General features: G+C 34.4%; 2 protein-coding genes across 2 annotated transcripts in view; both read left to right on the top strand.

Moving 5' to 3' along the window:
* Positions 1 to 27773, top strand: part of LOC126966553 (troponin C-like) — a 208543-nt gene that overhangs the window by 108263 nt on the left and 72507 nt on the right. The window lies entirely within an intron of this gene.
* Positions 1 to 27773, top strand: part of LOC126966474 (transmembrane protein 132E) — a 138659-nt gene that overhangs the window by 95811 nt on the left and 15075 nt on the right. Inside the window, exons 2-7 of the mRNA XM_050810545.1 lie at positions 8692 to 9523; positions 12059 to 12205; positions 18058 to 18325; positions 24039 to 24182; positions 25145 to 25319; positions 26563 to 26711. Of these exons, the coding sequence (XP_050666502.1) occupies positions 8692 to 9523; positions 12059 to 12205; positions 18058 to 18325; positions 24039 to 24182; positions 25145 to 25319; positions 26563 to 26711 (1715 nt within the window). The remainder of the gene's footprint in view (positions 1 to 8691; positions 9524 to 12058; positions 12206 to 18057; positions 18326 to 24038; positions 24183 to 25144; positions 25320 to 26562; positions 26712 to 27773) is intronic.

The following is a 27773-nucleotide window of genomic DNA, read 5'->3' on the forward strand; positions in this document are numbered from 1 at the left end:
ACTGCGATACGCCCGTGAACACATGCAGTGGGATGAAGAAGAATGGTCAAGAATTTTGTTTGCAGATGAGTCTCGATTCTCCCTTTACACTTCTGATGGAAGGCGAAGTGTTTACAGGCGACCTGGTGAGCGATACCTTCAAGCCTGCATCTCAGAGAGAGTCCAATACGGTGGAGGCAGTGTATATGTATGGGCTGGCATATCTTCAGAAGGTCGCACAGAGCTAGTAGCCATAGAAAATAGCACCCTCACTGGGCAAAGATATGCTCAAGAGATTCTCAATGAGTATGCAGGGCCGTATTTAGCAGATATGGGTGATGGATCGATGCTGATGCATGATAATGCCTGGCCACACACGGATCATATCGTACAATAGTATATTCAGGAGGTCAGTATCAGCGTGATGGCTTGGCCATCAAGAAGTCCTGATCTCAACCCGATTGAACACGCCTGGGATGAGCTTGGGAAGCTAGTCAGAAATCGCAGACCACCACCTATTACCCTCAGGGCACTAAAGCAGGCCCTGGTAGAAGAATGGGAGAATATTCCTCAACATCGGCTCGAGCTCGAGAAGGCAATACCAGTTATTAAAAATTAAATAACATGTAATACATTTTAGTTGAATTTTTTTACACTAAACTAAAAATGTCTATTTTCATTGTTTTATCTTTTTTAAGTTAAAAATGTTACTAATGTATAATTTAAGTTTCTAAGTTTTTAATCTTAAATCTCTACCTTCTATAGTTAAGAAAAAAAAATAATTGGAAAAGTGTGATACTTACTTTTGCAGGCCAGTGTAGTATACTTAAGTTATTTCCATAGTATTATGTCCTATAGTATATTGCTATGGGGCAACGCTGCCGATATTAATACAATATTTGTACTGCAGAAGAGGGCTATTCGCGCTATTTATAACCTAGGTCCTAAAGAATCATTGAGAGCAAAATTCAAAGAAATTAAAATCTTGACTGTTGCTTCTAAAAACTAAAAATGTCTATTTTCATTGTTTTATCTTTTTTAAGTTAAAAATGTTACTAATGTATAATTTTAGTTTCTAAGAATTAAAGCCTATAAAATTTGCAGCAAAACTTTTTTAATCTTAAATCTCTACCTTCTATAGTTAAGAAAAAAAAATAATTTGAAAAGTGTGATACTTACTTTTGCAGGCCAGTGTAGTTAATCGACAAAAAAAAATATAGTGTTAATTTTTTAAATTTTAAGTAAACTTTTTGCATGCTAATTTAAATTAGCCGAATAGAAGACACTACAATAAATTTAAGATCTATAATGTATACTGTATTCGACGCAATAAATAATTCATTTAATTTAATTAATTGGCTTACTGGGTAAGAGCGCTGGGCTGTAACTCGAGAGGCGTGGGTTAGAATACCGCATTGTCCAGAAAGTTTGGTGTAAATTAAATTTGTATAGTCCCAGAAGTTAGGGGGTTACACTCAACTTCAAGAATCGACCGTTCGATCACACAATATCTTAAATGGGGGGATAGAACAGGATCATAACACTAGATATCCTTTTTCCTGAGGGTCTCGGGACGGGATGTTTAGATAAGTTACCCACTCAGTCGTGAAAAAATCGAATAATATAATATTGACACACTTTTTTTACACAAATTATCTTGCCCCAAGTTAAGCATATATAGCCTGTGTTATGGGTTATAAGACAACGATATATTTAATACAATATACTTACTTTAACATACATAAATACTTTTAAACATCTATGACTCGGAAACAAACATCCATATTCATCATATAAATGCATCTCAAATGTAAAACGAGGAATTCGCCCTAAAGCTCTCATGTCGCACATCGTCCAATAATCGATAAACCGATGAAGGAGATAGGTCGGCCGTGGCGGGGCAAGGCACAAAGAGTATAATAAGTGCCTCATGACTAATCCAAGATAAAGTCGGCGTAACTGCTACCCAATACCCATCTTTATCTGCCTGACCTTTACACTTTACAGGGCAAGGGTATTTTCCATTTATCCTTGGCTGAGAGGATCTTTGTTGAACATTTAAAGTCATAGTTTTAGCGATATTAAGTTAATATTTTGTTAAATAAGACACACGTAATTAGATTTTGAAATAGGCGGTGATTATTTTATTTTATGGGTTATTGTGTGTATTGAATGTTTTTAAGCAGTCACGCTTGGCTATGTAACAAGCCTGTATAGTTAGCTTGAAGCGAGCGCAATCACTTAGAACAAAAATAACCAGTGTAATTTATTAACAACTTCAAATATAAATATGGTAATATTTATTACTCAATACATATAGCACATTATAAATATCTTTCATATTAATAAAATACTATTATTTGTATGTGCTACCAGATGTTGATAGGTTTTAAGTCGGTGATCGGAAAAATAGAAGACCCGCTTATCGGGACACGGGCTAATATATATTATAATATTATAATTAAGAGGTATGATTGACAGAGTAGGTAAACGAAGTAATATTTGAGTTATTGGAAGAGTTTAGATGTATGGCTCGATATAATAATAAAATTAAATTCAATCCAGTCGACGATAGGAAATCTGGCGTCGACAAACGTTAATGAAAGCTACTGGGCAAAACTACATGAACTTTTATGGCACCAAATGGCAACTATTCCACATCAAACTAAAGAAGAATCACGTAAATCGGTTCAGTAATCTCGGCGTAATCGGTGTACACACATAAAAATACAAATCGAATTGAGAACCTCCTCCTTTTTGAAGTCGGTTAAAAATTCAAAATACTAGAGCACTTATTAAGGTAGGTACGCGTCTCAAGTTTCCTAATAAGTGTAACAATTATGTTTCAACCGTGTAAGGTAATATCATAATTGTCAACAATACTAACAATGGGAGTGGTCGCTATCGATTTTCCTTCATATTTCAAAGGTGTTTTCATGTTGTTACAAGTTGTTGCGTTGTTACTAATCACTTATTTATTCATTATCGAGTTAATGAAACTCTACTTCTACTGCACATTTGCAAAAAAAATTGTTTAAATGTAGGTTTTTCATATTTATTCTCTACGTCCTAATCGTCTCGTGCCTTATTTTCATAAAAAAATATGTGCGCACAGTGACATAATTTTCTAACACACAGTCAATGAATCTCCCCGTAGTAGTGAAGTGGAATGTGAGCAAAATATTTATATGATGTGGCGGTCAACACGGATAAAATCGTAATCCAAATTTTATTTCCAAATTGGCAAAAAATCTTTAAACACGTGTTGCTAAATTGCTTTAGTATTACTCATGCGGGAAAAGTAGTACCTATATTGGAGCATGCTATTACAGTTGAAAAAGAACCGTTTGCCCATTTTAAAATTGCACGTGAGTTTTTTTTTTCTTAAATTAAACTGTTGTTTTAGTGCGATAAGTTTACTTGTCGCACGCAAATTGTACTTGGCATACGCAAATTTAGATAAAATTGAAAAAATAAATAAAATGATAACACAAAAAAACACAATCGAAATATCAAAACTGTCCAGTCAAATATATCAAAACCCCCCGTTCTGATATTATTGAATATCAAAACAGGGGGTTTTGATATTTTTGATTTGCTGTGGCTTTGCCCCTGGACCCTGGACATAAATTGTCGCATTTGTAATACAAAATAGTATGTGCAACTTGTCGCACGAGTTGCACAATATACTACTACCCCCTTATTTATAATAGTCTGCTAACTTAAAGCATTGCTAATTCTCACTCTGTCTTCTTCTATTGACCTAAGTAAGAATGAGAAAAAACACTCCTAAGCGGCTGTTTAAAGTTAGCGGACCATTATGAATAAGGGGGTTAGAATATAGGTAGTGAGTAAGGTAATCAATAAGTGATAACTATATTCAAGATATTTATTTTGGAAGTGACACTGTAAAAGTATTATCATGTGATATCCCCCTTTACCTGAGGACATACATCACAAGTCCCTGATAATAATTATTGTAAATTACAAGATTCTTCTGTACTTCTGTCGTGTTGTCATAAACAGTTATTGAATGACACTCAACCATTACACTTAACCAATAATACTGTATGTTACGCTCGTTAATAGCATATTTATATTTCTTATGAGCTGGCAAACGTTGTTTTGCCACATAAATTATTTTTAGAGTTAGACCGTTTCTTGGACATGCAACATTGCTTTATTTTTCTAAAATGAAAGAATTTTTCTAAAATAAACGTAGCTTAAGTTACATCAACTACCTTCCAATAAAAGTCCCGTCAGAATCGGTCCAGCCATTTCGGAGATTAGCCGGAACAAACAGACAGACAGACAGACAAACCGACAAAAATTGTAAAAATGTTATTTTGGTGTATGTACCGTATATATATTCATATACATGTAGTAAAAATGGTAATTTCAATACTACAAACAGACACTCCAATTTTATTTATATGTATAGATTATCATTGTCTCTCGATTAAGTTTTCACTTAATATCATGTCGTTTTAAGCAAACACCGTTTTTGTTTTCTTCGGAATAAGTAGAGTCATAATTATTAGGAATAGACAAGTTTCCAAAGGGTACCAAACATTTTTAAACTTCAAATAACTCCTGGATTTAAGCTAGTTCCATATTAAAACATTACCTACTAATCAGCTGTATGATATTCGTTAAATGCCTCTTCATCTCCTTTGCGATTGCGGCCCACTAATGCATAAGCGTAACACCATCCTTGGTGACTTCCCCCCTACCCTAATGCTGTTTGTAATACTCGCGTCAAGAAGATACTGCGGCAGTGGCGAATAGTCTAGTTAATTATGTGCGATAGCTCATTGGATCCGGAATGACGCCTAGAAAAATGTCCCAAAAGCGTGGATTAGCTCATAAAAAATTGCAAAAGTTATAAACAATTAAAGTTGAAAAAAAATGGTATTTTGTTTTTTGCCAATATTTAATAAACTATTAATATTTATGAAATTTCAAAAAAAGATTCTGAAAGAGGAGGAAATTTAAAAAAAAAACTCCTAACCCTCTGAACTCTATCTCCATTATTTATAATTTTAATTTAACGCTGAAAATAGGTCTGCACGCGACATTTAGGTTGCACGCCTGGCGTCAAAAGCGAGTACGGCTCATTAATTAATTTATTTAAGGTATAGATTTTTTTTTAGTTTGAAAACATTATGGTGTGTTCTGAACCACCCTAGCCTAGCCACCCTCTCCAAATGATAATATTATATTGGTTATTATCAGCCAGTTGCAACATACTCTCACAACAACAGTTTGGAAAACTGCGGTAAATTTCATTTTCTCCTTAAGTACGTCACGTGCTCAACCTTTTTATTATACGTGCTCTGTCCTCTTGACAACGGTTGGGGTTCTATTGTTGTTTCCTTACATATAAGTAATATTTACCCGCGCTATTAGCAGTCACTAACTCTTAACTTTTAATTTATATACCAGTGGGAGGTTCCTTTGCACAGGATGCCTGCTAGATTATAGGTACCACAACGGCGCCTATTTCTGCCGTGAAGCAGTAAATGTGTCAGCATTATTGTGTTTCTGTCTGAAGGGCGCCGTAGCTAGTGAAATTACTGGGCAAATGAGACTAAACATCTTAAATCTCAAGGTGGCGAACGCAATTGTAGTGCCGCTCAGAGCTTTTGGATTTTTCAAGAATCCTGCGGCACTGCATTGTTATGACCAGGGCGTATCGATTATCATCAGCTAAACGTCTTGCTCTTTTCGTACGTTATTATCATAAAAAAAACCAGAACCAAAACGAGTTTATATAATAATCACGCGTTTTTTGTCAGCCATTGACGGATGGGATACACCACGTAATTATTAATTAAAACGCATTTCTTGCCGTGAACGGGGCAACCCCCGTCGGAATTATTATTAATTAGTTATTACCATCCGTAATAGGTATAGATTTAATAATTTAAACCTCTAGATAGAGCCTCTTGCTGCTAGACAACCAATGAAAACAGGCCAGGTATTACTTTAGTGTGACTGGTGATTTGTATGACACTTTGCGTTAGTATGCGTGTATTGCTCAAAATAGAGGTTAACAGTCAACTTCAATTTTTTCGACGTTTTCACAGTCTATCTAAACGTACAAAAAATGAAAAAGTCTTATTCTTTTGTTTTTGCTTCATAAGTCGACAATCACATCACCTCCTATGCATGCATGTAGCTGGCATTTGCAACGAAGGGCCCCACTGATAGCTAAGGTTTTACGATTGTTTAAATATGCATAACATAACAATATCATTCAAAATTGAATATCTTCTGTATTTTTATCAACTGTTGTTTAGTTTCTTATTGGATTTCTTACTTTAAACGAGTTAGAATCGATTTCTCGATATAAAGCAAACATAGGTGCATATTGTAATTTTAAACAATACAACTTATGGATTAAAAATTATGTACTTCAGTAATAGATTTTGAAAAAATAAAATGTTTAAGCTGACTGCAGAAACTATCTGAATTCATAAACCTAAAATTTTGATCGTATTTTGTAAATAATATATACTACTATTTTTATATTTTTTTTTATTAATAAAATATTACTGTAAGAAATATTTAGGCAACAGTAAAATTTTGTTTAGTTGTTTCTTAAATAGTTATAAACAGAACCTGTTGTTTCTCCAATAAATAAATCAACAGATTTAATTTATCATTTATAATCTATGGTTCGTGCGTGAAGAGTGCATGCAAATTCGACTACTGGCTGGCGTCTTCATCAGTGGCACCAAATATGTTATTGTAGTAGGACCTGCCATGACAATTATGTATTTTGTATACCTCATAGTTTAAAATACATAAATAATTTTCTTTATCGATATAAAACACAGAAAATAGATAATATAATAAAAATAGAGTTAATATTTTGAATACAGTTAACACTTCACTCTATACTACAGAGCTGGCGACAAACCTCATGGTGTAAATAATGTCGCTCGCATTGTGATAGTTCACTTTCAGCCTTTTCCCCTACCGCCCCATAGTAAAAACTTCATAACTTCAGCTAGGTCTCCGAAAGAACAAACACCATGATATTTAAAAAAAATATGACATTGTAATTTAGTTAAGTACAACTTTATGTTAACCAAATTAAATGGGCCAAGTATTAATTAATATTATTAATTATATAAAAACAAAACTACTTTTATATTTCGATGTCTGCCAAAACGAAACATGGGCAATTTCTTTTCGTTTCTAGCAAATAAGGAACTTTGACTTTGTATGGCCCCGTTTTGCCTTTTAGCATAGAAGAAAGCTCTAAGATATAAAATATGTAGGTATATCTTACATTGTAAACCATTTTTTAATTAATGAATACAAACCCAGTGAAAAATTATTAAACTACGTCTGTCGTGAATTCTTGCGACAGCAAACTGTACGCATCAGAATTCATCGCGGTACTTTGAGAATGTGACACAAATCCTCACAATAAACGAGGCGAGAAGCTCGCTGTCGGCGTGATATTAAACAAAATATATTCAGCTGTTTCTTCAATTAAGGCCAGGATTTGTCTTAGCTTACGTCATATGACTTATAATACATGAATACAAAATATTCGTCGAACTATATTTTGTCATTGTTTTTTTTTTTATAAAAATAAGGGGCGAGACGAGTAGGACGTTCAGCTGATGGTAATTGATACGCCCTACCCATTACAATTCAGTGCCACTCAGGATTCTTGAAAAACCCAAAAATACTGAGCGGCACTACAATTGCGCTCGTCACCTTGAGACATAAGGTGTTAAGTCTCATTTGCCCAGTAATTTCACTAGCGACGGCGCCCTTCAGACCGAAACACAGTAATGTTTACACATTACTGCTTCACGGCAGAAATAGGTGCCGTTGTGGTACCCATAATCTAGCCGGCTTCCTGTGCAAAGGAGCCTCCCACTGGTAAAAGTTTAGTCACCTACGCCTATTATTTTGTCTATAACATAGTTCTAACATGGTTTACTTATATTAAAATATTATAATAAATGTATCTACGACTTCTATTATAATATCTTTAAATTAAAATTTTATAAATATTAATGATTGCATTGTGAAATCCGACATGTTTCATTATAACAGTAGTGTGTTGGTACTTAGCCAATTTTATAACATATTTTGCATGTCAAATGACGAAACATATTGGATTATCAATAATAGTATGTACAATGTTCTTGCAAATAAAAGTTCATTTCAATGAAATTGTACATTAATTAAGTCCAACGAAATAAAAGCCCACAACCGCAACTTAATTATAAAATGTTTGAATTATAGTTGAAATATTTTTATTACGCTTCAATGTTTGTAAACATTGAAAAGCTCAATGTTGCGCCACATTATACTATTTGCAGTTGGAATCGTGCCAACATTTTAGTGCTCTTTTATCTCTTGTCAACCAAAAAATAAACGTATTCATTTTTGTGCAGTGCTTGACATTGATGACACAAACATTTTGTTTCATTGTTTTCGTCCAAATGTTTTGAGTTTTCTTTAGTGTTGATTCCGCCAATATTTGTCTTTAAACAATTTGACACGTCTCTCTCCTGAGGATGCCTCGTATAGAGGCTAAACACGTGTTGAATTGCTTAAAGATAAATATTGGCGGAATTAACACCAAAGAAAACTCAAAAAATTTGGATAATTATGGATTTCCACAAAATAACGCCTACTTCAATAAATTTTCATTGTTTTCATTATATATTTTGTCAACAGGTTCCGCTTGTGCAGTAGAAGTCCATTTCGAGAATAAAGATAGTGGATTTTTTCTAAAGCACACGGCGAGATGGAACGGCGCTGGTCCTCCGCCGGAGCCTATGGGTACTGCACTGCCAGGAGCGCTCCTTTCCCTTGACCGGTTCACGGTGCTACAAGGATCTGCGCCGGCGTCAGTCAGAGCAACATACGGACCGTTTTCTACGAAGCAAACTGTTCCCGCTCGGTATGCAGTACCAGACCCTTTGGAACCACCTCGCAGAAACGCCACGTTACTGGAACTCCAAGATGCGACTGCACACAGGCTAGATGTATCCGCGCATCTGGTGTTCCGAGAGCTACCTCGTGATGCACCAGTGCTAAGAGTGCTGTTCCATACCGGCGGGGAAGGAGGTGCTCGAAGGACGGCTACTAGATCGCGAAGAGTGTGCATTACTCTTCACGCGAATCTTGGAACGAAGACGCTAACGGCAACCTGTGGTCCAGAAGGAGAGGAAGGCGCGTGTCTCGCTGAGTTAACTGTGCCAGCAGCCTGGTGGCCTAACGATGGGAAGGGAAAAAGACCACCGAGGACTGTTAAATTGGCCTACAGTGCGGCAGAGGCTAATAACCCGGAGAGCGGTGATGGAATATGTGGGAAAGTGTCTGTGCAGCCGGCTTGGCCATTGGGTACTGTGACTCTGGTTGGCGCTCGTGCAGGATACAGGGAGGCCCACGCTGGTGATACTGCTTTGCTGCTTCCGCGTGCACCACTGTATCCACATTTCCGAATGCACATTCCATTTGTCGTAAGACGCGACGCCAGTCATTCAATCGGCCATGTTGTTATAAGGTCAGTAGACTTTTACTGTAATTTCTTTTATTAATTTCGGATCATCATCATCACCATCATCAGCCGGAAGACACTGTCCACTGCTGGACAAAGGCCTGCTCTCATCCAACGTATTCCGGCGATCTTGACCAGATTGTCGGTCCATCTTGCATTATTATCATTCCATCATTATCACCTTCCATTTAGGAAACTTGTTACAATATTTGCGAAGCCTTTTATCGAGTGGAATATATGTATCCCTGTCGAGCAAGAGGATTCAGGTTCGACCCCTGAAGCGTTTCATATTAAAAAATAAATTCCAAAGGAGAAATGAATTACTTACTGTTCACAAATAATATAAGAGCCATAACTACGAATTGCACATTTCCACCCAAGTTTATGAACCTTTTATGTGGTTAAAGTGATATCCTACCACGAAAGACCCAACTATGTCCGATTGTTATATCCAAAATTCAGATAAATTGCTATCGTTAGCAGATAATTTTTACTTTTCAATTATTTCCCAAAAGAAGCAACAGTCTTATAGATAATCATATATGAAATAGCTGGGATACTAAAATCTCATTATGTATCGGCGCAATATCCTGAAAGGTGACTGAATTTAAGGCACATACTCCAAGATTTTACTAAGACGTATAATTGATATCTACGCGTTCAATAACACCGCTCAAGGTCCAAGCCAAAGAACGTAATAAATAAATACATACCTAAGTGTTTTGTAAATAAATTCACAAACCAATGATAATCAATCAAGGTTCGGAGCCACGTTATTAGAGAGCCGTGTGGGCGAAGAGCTCTCATCGATCGTTCGACGTTGACACGCAAATTGCTGTCACCACGAAAACCCCTTGACATAAGTGTGTCTCCCATAAGTACATATATACAACCATCCACATAACACACAATATCCACTAGGAATATAAAATAAATACCTTTTTGATATCAATATATACAGTTAAATATAGAGCCGGGTTTTTTGTTCGGTTATAATGCGAAATTTACTGAACCGATCGGAATAATACTTCTACCATAAGGATGTAGCGTGTTTCGAAGAAGGTTTTACTATATAATGATAAGTTGGTGATTACTTATCCGGAACTTATATTTTTTTACTCAGAAATACCTATATATGCGTAATACAAATAATTCAGTCAGAGAGATTTCATTACATAGAAGCTTTCTATGTATTTTATATATTTAAATACTAATAAGAAACATAATAAACTTTTATTGGGAATACATCCAACCATTATTTTTCGATTTGTTTATCGCTTATAAGTATTTTATGTTAGAATGAGGATTATAATCCACTATTTCGAAAATATATGTCTCAGAGCTGAAAACAATAAGGCAGAGAAACTCAGCGAGCCCCTTTTTATATAATTTATTGATTAAATGTACTTAGTTAACACAATAATTAATAAAACTAGCATTATTTCCACCCCACAAGGATATTTTCAGCTAAAGTAATCGCGTTACTGAACTAAACAGAGCGAGTAAAAGGGCCTCGTATTTCTGCGGCAACGAAGATCTACTTGAACAGCTTGACTCGTAGAAAGAGGTCAGTTGATACGAACGTACAAATAAAAAACTAGGGCTGTGTAGTACACTACACAAATTAAGTGTCTATCTTTTGAACACATTGCTCCATATAAGTTTTACCATCCAATAGAAATTCCTTTATTTTTTTATATTTGGAACGGGACTTTGGATGGGGCATGGGTTACGAAACCCCCTTTTTAACCCACTGACCGTCTTTTTCATGGGTTATACCAAGCCTTTCAGTCAGCCACAACCACAATCTAATAGAAAGTAAACCTAGGTCGGACTATTCAAAGATTTTTTTAATAAAACATTATCCAAAGCTTAAAGAGTTGCGAGATAGTGCTTTTAAAAAAATACTTTGTACAATGCACATACACAAAAGAACAATATATTTGTAAACATATATTATGTTATAACAGTAACCTAATTACAAATGTTCAGTAAAACAGTTTTCAATTGGATTTCAGTTATTCATTTCTGGTGTATAATATAATTTTTGGGAATAATTATTGTATCTCATTGAAAACCTTTCATAATACGAGTATGTACTTTTAATACCCTTTCAATTATATAAAATTTATGTTCATTACTAAAATAATATTGTATTTAATACTTAAATTTTTTATGTATCGCTAATTTATTGACATAATATGATATTTTACAGACAGTTAATACTAGTGGTCGCCCTAAAATAGAAATTCAACCATAATTCATTAAATTATTAATTTTGAACTTTCAAAGGCTTTATTTGTCGAAGACCTTTATAATATATGTGTGTGTATGTTGTATTTCATTCAACCAATAGTGTGTGTAACATTTAATTTAATTGATTTAATGTATTTAATGTTTATTTATATAAACGTTTTTCTTTTCGCGCATTTTTTTTAAAGTGATTCTACGTTTCCAATTTATGTATTAATATATAGATTATAACATCACCACAACACTGTTTAATTAGTGAACTATAGTTTAAATTTTCATTAATTATAGGTTGAAAGTGAAGTCTGGTTTGCGGCTTGTAAGCGTGACAGCGGCGAACTCACACTGGGCTGTCACGGCGGAGATGAAGCCCCGGTCAGCCACCGTCACGGCGACACGTCTAGAGCAGCCTCTACGGGACGATAGTGGTCTCGACTCGTAAGCTTTTTATGTTTTAACATTCATTTTTAGTATAGGAATAAACGTCACTTAAATAATCATTGAAAGAAATTAACATCTTGACTGTTGCTTCTCAATGTATGCTTGATAATATGATGTATGTTCATAGGCACATAAGTGAATTTGCTAGAAACTAAGTGGCTATCCCGCCCAATTAAGCAGGCGTAACGTGGTACAATACAACCCTGATGATATCGTACCACTACTCAGGCTGGGACTTGAAGATGAAATGTCTAATGAGCCTTTACAATGTATTATGTGGTACAAATTTAGTAATTAATTGAAATTATGTAATAATTGAATGGCTTGGCATGGGTTGAAAATCGAAAAGAAATCAAAGCGGTAAACGTTAAAATTTAGAGAATTTTTGGGTTTGTTCTTCTTATTACCAGAATTTTACGGTTTTTGGTTATATCAGATCATAGTTCATTTTGGTCTATATACCGGATAGCAACGGTTATTTCCATCGTGAATCGGTTTAAGAATAGTTTTTATTCGGTTTTGTCCAACCTTTTACTCAAATAGCCTACATAATATTCTACTCAATACCTATACTTGCAACATGTTTAAAACAACGAAATTAAACACATTAAGAGGCCTGGCTAATAGGACATTAAACAAAAACTTTTATTTTGGTTCGATGAAGAAAGTAAGTAAGTTCGATGAGAAAAAAATAATAATAGTTAAAAACTAAAAAAAATACTCTTTTATAGAAAATCCCACAAAAAATAGAAAATAAATCTTATAAATTTGAATTAAAAATAGAGTAAGAAAAAATTATTTTATTGTAAAAAATGCGCGGAGTGCATGGTATCAATAGTTATAAATATTTTATGAACAGATAGTTGTTAGAACAGTAGAAGGGTTATTTTGATAAAATCATTTTTTCTTACACTATTTTAATTCAAATTTATTAAGATCTATTTTAAATTTTTTTGTGGGATTTTTTAAACTATTATTTACTTTTCTCTTTTTTTGTTTTCCTAAATTGTCATCGGTCCTTAATAAGAATGCCAAATTTCGAGTTAATCCGACGTTTTGAAGGGGGTCATATCCAAAGATTCCGTTAAATACTAACATACGTATGAAGCTAATAAAAGCGTATTAATAAACTAATTTAAATAAAATGTACTGAAACCTGAAGCCGGATATTTAAAATTTTGAGTATTTTTTCATGATGAAAACAATTTCTATATGTCACTCTATTTTAATTTCTTATATCATATCTAGGGAATAAAGTAGCATTATTTTAAACATCCAAACACGGACGAGTAATAAAAGAAGGACTCAGCGCCGTGATATTAGCAAGTACCTTTATGCTGGTGTGTGTGCGGTATCGGGGGATACCAGTTAGACAATTTTTTTGTCAGGTGACACGGAGTACTTCTTTTTTTAGTCGTCCGTGCATCCAAATAATTGTTAATAAAAAACAACGTAATACACCATATTATAACTACAGTCGATTGCTCTGAGCCGCTCGCGAAATAGTATATTTGGTTTGAATCCTCTTAAAATTGTAATACAACGATTTCAATTCAAAATTAATATAAGTGAGGACAAATTACTCAAAGAAAAACCACTTTAAGTTCCCAGTGTAAGAGAAGTACAAAGTGAGGCATATCTCAGAGAATTTCCCAGAGGAGACATAAAGAGAAAACCTTTTGTTCGTTTAATAGCAGCATTAGAATTGTGGCTTCAAACTTTTCAACTTAAGTGAATTTATTGTTTTTTAAACACTTGAATATCCTGTCTTCGTTTGTGTATAATTTATTTGGAGAACCAACAGTTTTACAATCATAATAAATCTTAGGCCTAACCTACATAAAAACAATTACTGGTTCTCGCTTTTGAAAATACATGTACCTAATTATAAACGTTAATAATATTAATTTGAAATACGTTGTAAAAAGGCATAAAAGGCATTTATTTTCTCGAAATTGATTCCTTTACAATTATTTTTGATGTCATTTCTAATATACTAGGTACTACTACCGCTTCGGAAACAAATACTGCTCTGAGAGAGAAGAAGCGATTTAATTTTTTAAGTGATTTAATGAAATATACAATATTGTACTGTCATTGCTATTGCTATAAAATAATCATAATCTAGTCCCAGGCTGTCGGATCACTTAGATATGTTTGTGTATTAATAACCAAAAACAATGGCTGAGATAAAAAACAAAAAAAAACTCACGGGGCATCCTCAGAAGATGCCCTGTGCCCAGAATACCGGCGTGAAGTAGCTGCCTAGCGCCGCTATGTTCATAGGTTAGTGTCGAGGACCGGAGGCCATCAACAAACACCCCCCCCCCTTCCTTCACCAGAATATGAAAGCGGTGCTTAAAGAGATTTGCTCTACCAGAGTCTTCGTTATTTTTTAAAACGTGTGAACCCTGACTTTTAATACGCCTTTTAAGCAATCAAGCTATCGTGTTTTTCGGTTATGTTACAATAATTTGTCAATATCCAGAACAGGGTCTTTACCATCAGTAACCTTTTTGGGGAAGTGGTGCCAGGGTAGAGATTCCTCTCAATATGTACGTTCTACCATCATATCAGAGATGTAGTGAAACCGGCCATCAAGCTATTACAAGCCGTGCCTCAAACACTTGTTTTCTGAAAGAACACATTTATGCATTTAGCACACCATTTTTGGCAGAATATACATTGGCAACGTGCCTATTTGGAAAAGCGTTTAATGTTTTACAAAGCAATAATTAACACTAGCTAAGCGATGCCAGCTTGATTGTAAGACAGAGGTCTATATACAACAACTATTTTAGTTTGCTACTCAATTGTAAAGACTTCAAAAGTTTAGTTTGCTACTCAATTGTAACGACTAAAAAAGTAAAAAAATTCAAGTTTCTTCTAATTGTCATTTAATCTTTGTCATCAACAGCATATATGCAACATGGCTGGGATACTAAAGATACTCGAGGATGTAATATTTGGCGATCATAAATGAAGAGAAATAAATATTAACAATTGAAAATTGATAGGGAAATTAATAAATTGATTACGTAACCCATGGTCACCGCGCGGACTGACGGACCTTTCGGTGATAGCGATTAACTAACGAAAGAGTCACTTCATTTATTGATAGGGAATTTTGTTTAAAAACTCATTCATTATATAATTTCAACTTGAATCATTGTTATCATTGTTAGTGTCATACCTTTTTTGTATATTATTTAAGCGATATTTAACACGCTTTTTTCTCGAAAGAAGGAAAATACATTTACGTGTTTTGGCTTGTAGCTCAACAGCTTTTCCAGCGAAGTCGCCCAGGGGCTGTGGAGACCAAAGTCGCATCACATTTATAGATCTAGTGGAATAAGCTGATAATTAAGATAATTCAGAAGGTAAAACAAAATGCAATTCATAAAGCAATCGAACGCAGTTAAATGGTGACTTTTGTACTATTTGTTTTCTTAAAAAATATTAGAATTGATTTTAATCAAATAATACTGATTTAGAATCCAAAAAATTAAATTTCTTATAAAATTACGAAAATTTTAATAATCCAGTATGGAGCTAGTTCGACATAAGAAATTGAAACAGTCACATTCAGATTTTTTTTTCACCTATTAAAAATACTGTGAATTTTAAAACCTGCTTCAGTGTGTAGTACGATTTATAAGATTATCTACTTTAGTTATTTTTTTTCATATCATGTACTTCATACAACAAATTGTTTTTATTAAGTTTATTAAAACGAAACAAATTTCGTTTAATGATCTATTGAGTCCTCTTAAGTCCATATAACCGGGAAAATTGAGGGGAAGAGACCAAGTGGCCGGAGCCCACTACGCTGGTCTGATCAAATATCCGAGCAGACTAACCAACCCATCAGCATCGCACTCCACCATGCGACAGACCGAAACAGATGGAGGAAAGCTGTAGACGAACGATCCTCAGCAATGAGGGAACGACTGTGAAGAAGAAGAAAGTCCATATAACAATATACTTGGTCATTTTAATTTCATTCAGTAACATTTTATAGTGTAGAAGTTAAATACGAAACACTTTGTTCTCTTTAGCATCATATATAAGAAAACCAACATTGTCTACGACGGCTACCAATGATCGATTCTCATATGGACCTCTAATCTATTATAAATAAATAATACTTTTAAAAAATCTAAAAAAAATACGCTAAAATATTGAAAATAAATCTTAATAAATTTGAATTAAAAATAGTGTAAGAAAAAATTATTTTACCATAAATAAAGCGCGGGGTGCATGGTATCAATAGTTATAAATATTTTATGAACAGATTTGAGTAGAAGGGTTATTTTGATAATATCCTGAAAAGCACCCCACGCTTTTTTTACAATAAAATCATTTTTTCTTACACTTTTTTTATTTCAAATTTATTAAGATTTATTTTAAATTTTTAATGGGATTTTCTAAGCGTATTTTTTTAGATTTATTTTGTTATACTGAAGTGTCGTCGTTCCTTAATAAGAATGCCAAATTTCGGGTTAATCCGACGTTTTGAAGGGGGTCAAAATCATGTTCAAAGATTCCGTTATAGACTAACATACGTATGAAGCTAATACTCGTAAAAGTGACTCACTTATTGAACGTCAAAAACTATCACCCATTCGAAAATGTATGTTTCACACCAGAGAATGATGAGCCCAAAGAACTCAGCGAGCTACATTATTAATGAATTATTATGAATTAAATAGCCTCAGAGCGGTCGCTTCATTCCCAATCTGTGGTGACATTAAGAAAGTCATATATGCTATTAACACCTTTTCCGTTTACCACATATAAACAAATCTTATCTCTTTTATAATATTACGATCTAAGATGAATATTCATGCTTGCAGTTTTTTTATGGAATACGAGGACAAACGAGCGTACGGGTCACATGGTGTTAAGTGGTCATGGCTGCCCATATTCTCTTGCAACACCAGAGGAATCACAGGAGCGTTGCCGGCCTTTAAGGAAGGTGTAAACGCTTTTTAAATTTTTACATAAATTTATATTAGAATGGAAAGGATTGAAGTATTAGGGCCAGCGCTCACAGACGATAAGGTACGGCGTAACATAGAAAAAATTATTCGTGGACAAATGATTTTTGCTCTTATTTCAATAATTATATTAAGTTCTTATAGCACTAACTATTATTTTGACAAGAATAAACCGAAACGTCTCGGGTATGCCGAGGAATACTGCAGCACGACGCGTCATTCACCAATGGTTGATCGATTCAAATATTTTTATTTCTAACAAAACTCACTATGGCGCATGGCCAGCACTGCTACTTTGGCGCGCAAATATCGAATAGTGGTTTGGAGTATTATATTGTTTTTTCAAAGCTATACCTATCTATTCGCCTTCATTTCACTATAAGTTCAAAGGGAAATAGCACTTCTTAATAACAAAATATAACCAGAAATCAAATGAGGTTGTGTGGATTTTGTCATTAACGGCCGTTGCCAATATTCAGTCTATCTCCGGTTGTTGCCTACTTGAGATAAAAATCGTAACTATCGTTGACTTTTCTGCCCCAATTAACTTATCGGCGGTAACTCAAGGTGAGGTATCCTTACACGCTGTCTGTCAATGGGACGACGTATAGCTTACCAGCGATAGAAGTTTGTATAGAAATTGCAATTCACGCGTCCCAATATAAGGCGATAAGAATGACTTATCGGGTATATTGGGACAGCTTCAGAATATTGACAGCAGCAGCAGGGAACGGGCGCTACTCGGTACGCGATGAGTTAAAACACGCCGCGCCTCTCTATGCAACGTAGTGGTGTCTGTAATAGCAGGCTTATATAGTAACAAAACTAATTTAAAAAAATAAATTATAGCGATTATGAAGAAACCAGCGGTGCCGGTGGTCCAGGGTGGGAAGAAATTTTGACTTGGCTGGTTGAAGTTGGAGCCGAGGGTGAAGGTGACACAGAAGGTTCAGAAGGCGAGTCAGGCCGAGGAACTGCTCGTATCAGCTGGTCTGCCAAGGTGTCGTCGTCATCGAGTGGGACTTCGACTACGGAAGAGATTCCTCACGAGCATCGGGTCAACACGCGCTTGGATATTGAGAAGGACGACATACAGGCGGTTCTACCCATATCAAAGGTATCTTACTAAGTAAAAAAAACTTGTTTTATGAAAATAAGGGACGAGACGATCAGCTGATGGGAATTGATACGCCCTGCCCATTACAATGCAGTGCCGCCTATAATATTAAATAAATAAGAATACCTATCATAGGGATGCATAAAAATGTCAGCAGTAATAGAATCTTGAGCAGGTAAAGTAGCCATGACTAATTCATTCATTCTTAACATCACAATATGATGACATGATGGTGACCGTTGAAAAGTTCCTTAAGTTGGAGCTCATCCTGAATAAATCCAGGTTATACTTTTTATTAAAATTTAGTAATTTAACCCTATAACATAAGTGGATATTATAAGAAGAGATATCTCTGTAAAGCCATTTTTCGTCAGAGTTGACGCCACCGTAAAGGCAGTATGGACCGTGGCAATATCATGCAAAATGAAAATACCTTTGCTAAGTTTGCCTTTTCGATTTTCCTTAATTTTTTCACGGAGTTGACCAAGTAGGCCTGCATAATATTTAACATTCATAGTTGTGTTTTTAGGCAGATTAGTGTATCATCAAAATCTCTTCTACATACCAAAAAATGTTTGCCATTGTCTTGCCTGCAGACGACTGCACCTTAAATTTCCTTGGTGTAATTTCGACGTTGATTCCATTGCATTGACTTTTGATTGCTTTTTGGATTGATGTAGGTTTCAAAACAGTTCACTATTTCCGACATAATATCTTTTCGCTTCGCCGTGCCGTTGCTCATCATTAGGGGCATTCAAAGCAGGCTCACCTTAAACATCACCGAATGTATGAACATATATTCCTTTCATTGATTTCAACAGCTCTAACTATCTCCCACTCCTTGATTCACCGATCGGCAAGAATCACTTGTTTTCAACATTATCTGCAGTAACTGCAGAAATAGGCCTTCCACTACCGGAATCGTTTTCAAGGTTATCACGGCCGTGTCGAAATTGCTAGGCCAAAATTTTATCACAAATTCAGAAGGATATGAATTCTTCTTATTTAAGTTAAGAAACTTAGGAATACTTAATCATGGCACGAAGCTAATTTAATATGCTTATTTCTACCGTCATTACGAAAACAATAACACGAGAAAAAAAATTGAACGCAAGAAAACAAATGACTATCTTGAATTTCAGAAAAGGTTTAACCGAATAATTTAAGAATGTAGTTCCCGGTAAGGCTTTAGAAACTTTCTGTTATAAAGTTGATTTTATACTCGTATCAGCCACGCTTCATAAGTTTGAAAAGTATTAGTATGTTTAAATATATCATTAGATGTTATTAATATTTTTATACTTTACTTATAACGTAATTTAGTATTTATTATAACATATAAAACAAAATAATTCGTGTAACTTCTGCATACACCAATACTTATATAATTCCAAGAATACTTCCTGCCGCCGAATTCCACCTTCGCACGACACGCCACAAGATAGGATATCATCCCCACCATGTGGATGTGTGGCGGTCCTCCACAGTGCGGTTTTCAAGGAGCTTTCTTCCACGTACTACAAAGCTGTGGAATGAGCTTCCTTATGAGGTGTTTCCGCGACGATTCGACATGGGTAGCTTCAAAAAAAGCGCACACTCATTCCTTAAAGGCCGGCAACGCTCCTGTGATTCCTCAGGTGTTGCAAGAGATTGTGGGCGGTGGTGATCACTTAACACCAGGTGACCCGTACGCTCGTTTGTCCTCCTATTCCATAAAAAAAACTTTCATATGACGATGGGCTAACCATATTTATATTATAATTTTATCACCAATTTCTAAAATATCCAAATTTAGTGCTCACTCTTATATATACTTTCTTATATACCTACCTACGTATTTTTGAATGAATTTAAGAATAAAAACATCAATGGATCTTTATTAAGACATTGATTGCTTTTAAAAATTATATTCTGTATCACTCTAGGAACTGTAAATACGTTTTAAGACCGTAATGATATCTTTATTGGATTCCAGAGGATTTTAAGTGGTCGACCGGAGATTACTAATTGAGTTGTAATGCACTCTTAATGTATTAAAGTTTATATCCGTGTGAACGTAGCGGTTTATTACTGTTCTTGTTAAATATTCACGAAGCTTTTAAAGTATAGGCGAAACATAAACTGTGGTAAGTCCGAGTCGGACAAACACACGAAGAATACGTAACATCGTACAAGATTCTAGACTAGACGAGTATCTTGCTGTTAGACAACCGAAAAAACCAGGCTTGGAATATGAGTAAAGTGTGCGTGACAAGCTTCGTCTTACACTCGCGATTTGTATGACACTTTGTGTTATAGTGCGTGTGTTGCTCCAAACAGAGATTAGTCCTAAACTCAATTTTTTTCGACGTTTTCACACTACTACTTTTTTTTTAGTTTTCTCACTACTCTCTCAGGAACGTTTCAAATGGAAGTATTCCATGGGCGTAGCGAGCTACGGGCAAGGGGGCGGGCACCTGACCTCCCTCCTAGAGGAAAGTCATATAAACGCGCCCTAACGCCATAGGAGCGGGATGATGCAAGCAGCCAATGTCATTCGGAATGTTCGCAATACTCCGATCGGAACGATCGCCTATATCGTGAATCGAAAATGTCAATTTGAGATTAAAACTTGTCCAAGTAAAATAAAGACTTAATTGTACAAGATCTTTTAAATAGATTTTGTAAGGAATCGTGCAGATGGTCTATTTAGTTTACTCCACCTCCACTTTAATTAAATTGAGATACTCACATGTTAAAAACTACGAGTAAAACAATATTACCAGTGGGAGGCTCCTTTGCACAGGATAGCTGATTGCTCCGGCTAGATTATGGGTACCACAAACGCGCCTATTTCTGTTATTACATATATGTTCATAATTGTGTTTCAGTCTAAAGGGCGCCGTAGCTAGTGAAATTACTGGGCAAATGAGACTTAACATCTTATGTCTCAAGGTGACGAGCGCAATTGTATTGCCGCACAGAATTTTTGTCACGTTCCTTATTTTCATAAAAAAATATATAGTCTAGGATTTCCTTTATTTGCCCTTGCTATGCCCATGACGTTATATCAATTCTGAGAGACAAGTATATGTATGTGGAACTAATAGATTGAATTGTCTAGTAAACGTGGTAAATGGATAGAGAGTGGTTGCTACTGTCCTATTAATAGCGCTTATTGAAACAATCAGCTGAACTATATCGACAATTAAAATAATTGTTAATGCATGTTCTCAATTAGTAAGATATCATTTATGATGCCGCGAATGCTTTGTGAGGCTCCGTGTTTTATCTTTCGTAATTAATTACGAAACATTAACAAGTGTCGTTAATGAGTTTCATTGTTTTGATATCTTTTCGTAGAATCGTATGAACTACAACAAGAGTTAAATGCGGTTTATGAAAAGAAAATACAAGAGTAATAAATTACTGAGATCTATGGAATTTACAAAGATTTTATAATACCTATAAGTACGAATAATTGCATATTAGGAAATTATCTGATGATGTAATTTTTTTTAAAGTCTTCTTTATATATGTTACTTATAAGTGTTGTTGTTGAGATTTCAAATAGTGACTACTGAGCTCTAGCCTCTCAGGTCCTGGGGCTCGAATCCCGGTAGGAGCAATCATTTATACGATTAATATAAATATATAATATTAATATGTATTTATGTATGTTTAAGTGAGAATATTGTATTAAATATATCATTGTCTTGCACCCATAATACAGGTTATGCCTAGTTTGAGGTAAGATAAGATAGATAAGAAGATATATGTGATAGGCATAAAAATGTTGAACAGTTTATACGTAATGAATTAAAAAAAATAAAGAGTTGACCAAGAATGGTGAAGAAAATGACTTAATTACATTGCTATTAAAAAATGAGAAATATAAATGTAAATGAAGCTCTTTTGGCTCTCCATTTAATTTAAATTTCCCACACATTAACTTTGACTTTAAATGTCAAAGTTTTACATGTCTATTTATTCTATGGTGACAGCACTTTGCACTATGTTCCTTCTTTAACGGTATTCACTCTGGTTTTATGTAATTGAAAATTAACTAGGATTATTTGTATAACTACAACGATATAATAGTTATCTTTTAGTATTTTAGTTTAATAATTAAGATCAATGCAGTTGGTTTTAAAATGATTGATATTAACCATATGGAAAATATCTATCTTACCATTTTTTACAGTGATGTGTTAAGCTCATTAGTCTTTTTATGTGCGTGTTTACCTCGACTATCTCAAGTGAATTTCGTTACATGTAAGCATTGGGGATGAGCTGGTTATCAGTTGTAAAGTAGATCCTGTAGATGGCGCTGCTGATAACCTAAAAATTAAAGAACCATACTAAGATTTACGAATCATGCGTCACTCTGACGGTTGCCTTGGTTAGTGTGAAGCGTAGGTATTCCGAGAGGTAGTGGGTCGACTCCTTTAAAATTGTATTTTAATCCCAGAAATATCGTACATCACTTATAAATAACAAAATGTTTTTAATAGTATTTAAATCTATTAAGTAATTAATTATGTTTACGTTTACTTCTACATCTGATTTCTAAAAGATATTATTTGGCCAAGTTAATGTGGTCATCCTACGCCATCCAATGGTACATGTACAAAAACGAGTTATATTTATTAGTCATTAATTTCACTTTAGCACATCTATGATAAGCTCCAATTTCCTGCTCCAATTTCTATTCTTTCATAAATGCAAGATCATCAGCAAATCTATGGTTGAGTAGTATCCCATTTATATATTTTATACGTAAGCCTTCCCTTTGTAAGTTTTCCAAAAGATGTTCTCGAATGTTCGAGAATGAATAAAGATTTAATTTATTCGATATAACAATAAAGTTAAAATGGCGTACTTAATATCTTTACTAATTCAATTATATATTATATTTTATACATATATCTTCATAATTTTGAAATAGTTATTGCATAATATTATCATTATTTTTTACGGTATAGTACAGTTAATACATTTACTTTAGTCTACATAATCTTTTTACATTTTTAGTTTTCACTTACCGAGTGAGTCGTAGCATTTGAGTATTTTTCAGCCATCGCTGAATTGATTAATTATATCAATTACATACACATAGATCAATTACAATGATTTGTACACAGATGAAGCTGTAAATCTAAAGTGGCTATTACTTTTTTTGCTTCTTTTCATAAAAGCTCAAAATGCCGGTAAATGGTAAATTGTATGAATAACTTTGACATTCATAAGTATTGTTTTTTGTAATGAAATCAAATTTATTTATTAGTATGAATGTATTTCTTAAAAAAATATTATTTGTACATCCCAATTCGCCAATGCTGATTGCATTCAAACATTTGATTGACAATATTAAATTTAAATTTTTGGCCAAAATGAAATATTTTGAGTAGGAGTAAAAATGGCTGGTATAACTTGATCGTGCTCATTTTTATTCATCAGATGCTAAAGTTAGGTATTATAAGGCTTATATAAATTCTATTGAGTCCAAAAAGTATTATTTTGTTACGGAATTTCTCGGACATATATATGTTTACATACATACATACATACACTCACGCCTTGTCCCCGTCGGGGTAAGCAGAGACAATAGAATGCCACTTGCTTCTATCCTAACAAACCTAACGCGCTTCCTCTACGCATTCATTACTCTTTTCATACATGCTCGCCATGCCTTTCCTTTGTTATATGTTTACATGTTCATTTAATTTGACAGAATTGGGAGGTGTTGAATACAGCGGTGCTGACTGGTCGCCAAGTTTCTCAAGCGATGAAAGTCCTTATAGTTTCACAGGCAGGTCAAGTCGCCGACGTTACTCTTCAGAGCTCTTGCCATTCCGAAGACGAGAGCGTCCTTAAGGTAACAAATTTGCCTCTTAATGTTAATTATCTACGTGTTTAGTTAACGTTGCCTACATTATGTAGAGTTATTAAGATTGTTGATTATTATAATCATACATATCTACTGGTTGTTATTTTGTTACAAAATTTATTAATGTGCAATTTCTAACTTCGTCTATCATTACCCTAGCTAAGTCTATTTTTATTCCATTTTGTTTATCAACCATAGTTACATACGAGTGTTATTTAGTGATTCGTAACGTTAGCATTGCATTGTCATGACAAGATCTTATCTATCCATAGTTATGTCCAATATAGTTTAACCGTTTTCAATAACGTATCTCTAGTTACGTATACATTGCTATCACCGTTTAATGACAAGATCTTATCTATCCATAGTTATGTCCATTATAGTTATAGTCCAATGCTATCTGTCGATAGGTATGTACATGTAAGAAAGCGTAAAAAGATAGATTTGTCTAACTCTAGTAAGTTTAATAAAAGATAGATAGGTTATTGAAAACGGCCGTAAATCTACCGTACGGCTACGAGACCGTAGGTAGTGTTAATGGAAACTCTAAAATAAATTTGCAAATGTCACATTGCTTATATTTTTCCTATCATAAGCATGCCTGGCCTTGGCTTTTTTAACGACGGCCATTTTTAATAGAACAAAGAGTTTTTGCCACTGAAAAAATCTACTTCTAAAAATCTCTTCAAATCCAATTTTTTTTCATTCAAAATAAGATATGATATCACTTACTGAAAGTCAAAATTTACCACCCATTCCAAAAAGTATGCCTCAAACCTGAGAAGAACGGGCGCAACAAACTCAGCGGGCTTCTTTTTTTTTTTCATAAAAAATATGGTAACAAAGTAACATCATACAATTAAAGTAATTATTTAATTGCCTGAGGGCGGTCGCTCCATTCCCAATATGTGTTATAATCTTACAAGCTGCTTCATAATTAATTTCAACAGGTTTCATCGTCGTGCAGCTCCGTCTACGTGGACGGATCGGAAATTCGTGGCTCATCCAATGCCTCCGTCATCGTAAAATATGGGACGTATACTGGAATGGCAACATTCACAGTCTGGATGCCTGAATACCCTCTCGAAATTGATGTCGACGATAACCGCCTTTCTCAAGTTAAAAGTAAGATTTCTTGCAATTACAATAATTATTATTAGTGCCAGACGGCCACGAGAACAGGAATACCATAGAAATGTAAATAAAAACACTTTTTAAAGGATTAAAACGCGTGTAACTGTATTATAGAAATTTTATATACGTCTGCATTGTTATTTCCTACTTTACAACAATAAATAAGATAATTTATTGAATTAGGCGTTGTTTAGCGGAAATCAATAATTATTCAAATGTTTCGAGCCTTCTTGAGTGTATATTCCGCTAAGATTCGTTTTCAATCAATTCGACACGTGTTTCGCCTCTACACGAGACATCATCAGGAGATGTTGACTCGGCAAATTCTGGCACGAGACTCTCTCAGAGAATGACTAATGTCGATTTGATTGAAGACAAATATTAGCGGAATTTACACTCAAGGCTCACAACATTTGAATAACAATCAATAAGTACAATTATTATTAAGTGATAATTAAAACAATAATGTTGAATTGTGATATTATTTATTATTATTATCTATTAAGTTTGATAAACTTTAAAGTGCCAACACGATCTGTGCGTATTCCATGTCTATTTTCGATCAATTCCTCAAATAATAATGTATCGCATAACAACCCGATTATGAGAATTTGCAGAGAATTTAATGAAGTGTGTGCTGATTTTGATATATTCTTTACAAATATAAACTTGTTTAAAAATACTCTTTATAGAACTTGCTAGTTTACGTAAAACAATTTAATGTTTAACTTAAATTTCGTCATAATGTAATTTCTGTTGTGTCCACTTATTATTTTTTACTGTATTTGGTGAATGATGTACAATTTTAATTGGATCTCATGCTCATAAAAATATGCTGTAATTGTTATTAGATGATAGTTTTATCTTGTTATCTGTTATTGTACCTACTTGTAAATAAATAAATAAATATGAAAATATACATGCCATGAATTATGGACGGATTGTGTATAGTTTTGTTAAATGTGTGTATTCTATGTATCTTGCACCTATCTCAATAACGTCAAAAATGTCCAAGAAATAAAAAGTCTCGATTCTTTTCAAAACAATATTTCGTAGCAAAAATAATAGGCTTTTTAATGGTCGATTATGAAGTTTTTAAATAAAAGCTTTTTATTTGTAAATGAAAACAACTCGAAGGCCTAAATCGGTGTCTTCATAAAGAATTCATTTCCACAATCTTGCAGCCTCCGTTCCATCTGTATATTGACCTAGATATGCTTTTGTTTTTATTCAGGTTGGAAAGTTTTAGATGAAACCAACGCCAAGGACAGAATGAAACGTTCTCTGTCTACGAGAGGGTGGGGTAGCACGAGGTCTGAGGGGCCGAATGCTCTGACAGATCAGCGTTCTTGCAGACTTAGATATCAACAGAGCAATGTAGAGGTTCGTAATTTATTATACCGAATATTGTTTAAATATATTATTATTTTTATTGTACTTTGTGTACCTGGTTGACGTATAATGTCGTAATGAAAATATGTGGAAAGATGGTTATTGATTCCGTTACTACAATGTTACCAATGGGAGGCTTCTTAGTACCGAGAAAGTCATTGCCATTCTTTTAAATCAAGATATACATTTTCATTGTTTTACAAATCATTTTAATTACAATATGATATGTAAAGTGATGCAACAAACATACTCAAACGTCAAATAGTCAATGCCTTGAATGATGCAGCTACTGTACTCAAAAACAAAAGTAATTGAGTACAGTAGCTGCATCAACCACACAGATCGTAAATAAATAAAGATATTCTGTGAGCATTTTATAAGGGATTAAATATATAAAAAATATACATAATAACTTTTAAGAACTTTTCTAAAGCTGAGCCTCCGGCAACAGGATCATCCTGCTACCACAAGCAGCGCCCGTTCACGAGCATGACGCATGAGCCAGCAATCGCCTCCCTCAACCAAATTTTAGGGAAGGGGGCGACCCGTCCCATCTCGCCGCCACAAGCAGTGACATTTGCTACAGGATACGCGACTATATGAGCAGCCCGGCGGTGCCTTTACTATTCTGATGCATTAATGTACAAGCTATATTGTGTTTCGTTTTGTGCGCCGTAGGTAATGAAATTACTGGGCTAATGAGACCAGGGGCGTGCATATCATATAGGCACTTAGGCAGTTCCAACCTAGTCATGCTTAAATTAATATAGTGTTAAAGTTAATTCAATTTCATTTGGTTCCGTTATTTAATAACCAAACTTCTATTGAACCCCCACTCATAAATTTTCCTAAATACCTACTGTAAGCAATCTCCAGGCTCTCAACTACGACTAGTTAGATCTACAGTGCCTACCTTGCTAGAAAACCAATGCACGCCCCGAAAGAGATTTAACATCTTATGTGTCAGAATGACGAACGCAATTACGACACCACTCCGAATTTTTTGAGGTTCAAGAATCCTGAGCTCATTGCATTATAATGTCAAGGACAGTT

The sequence above is a fragment of the Leptidea sinapis genome, chromosome 10 (assembly GCF_905404315.1).
Source record: "Leptidea sinapis chromosome 10, ilLepSina1.1, whole genome shotgun sequence".
Classification (NCBI taxonomy): Eukaryota; Metazoa; Arthropoda; class Insecta; order Lepidoptera; family Pieridae; genus Leptidea; species Leptidea sinapis.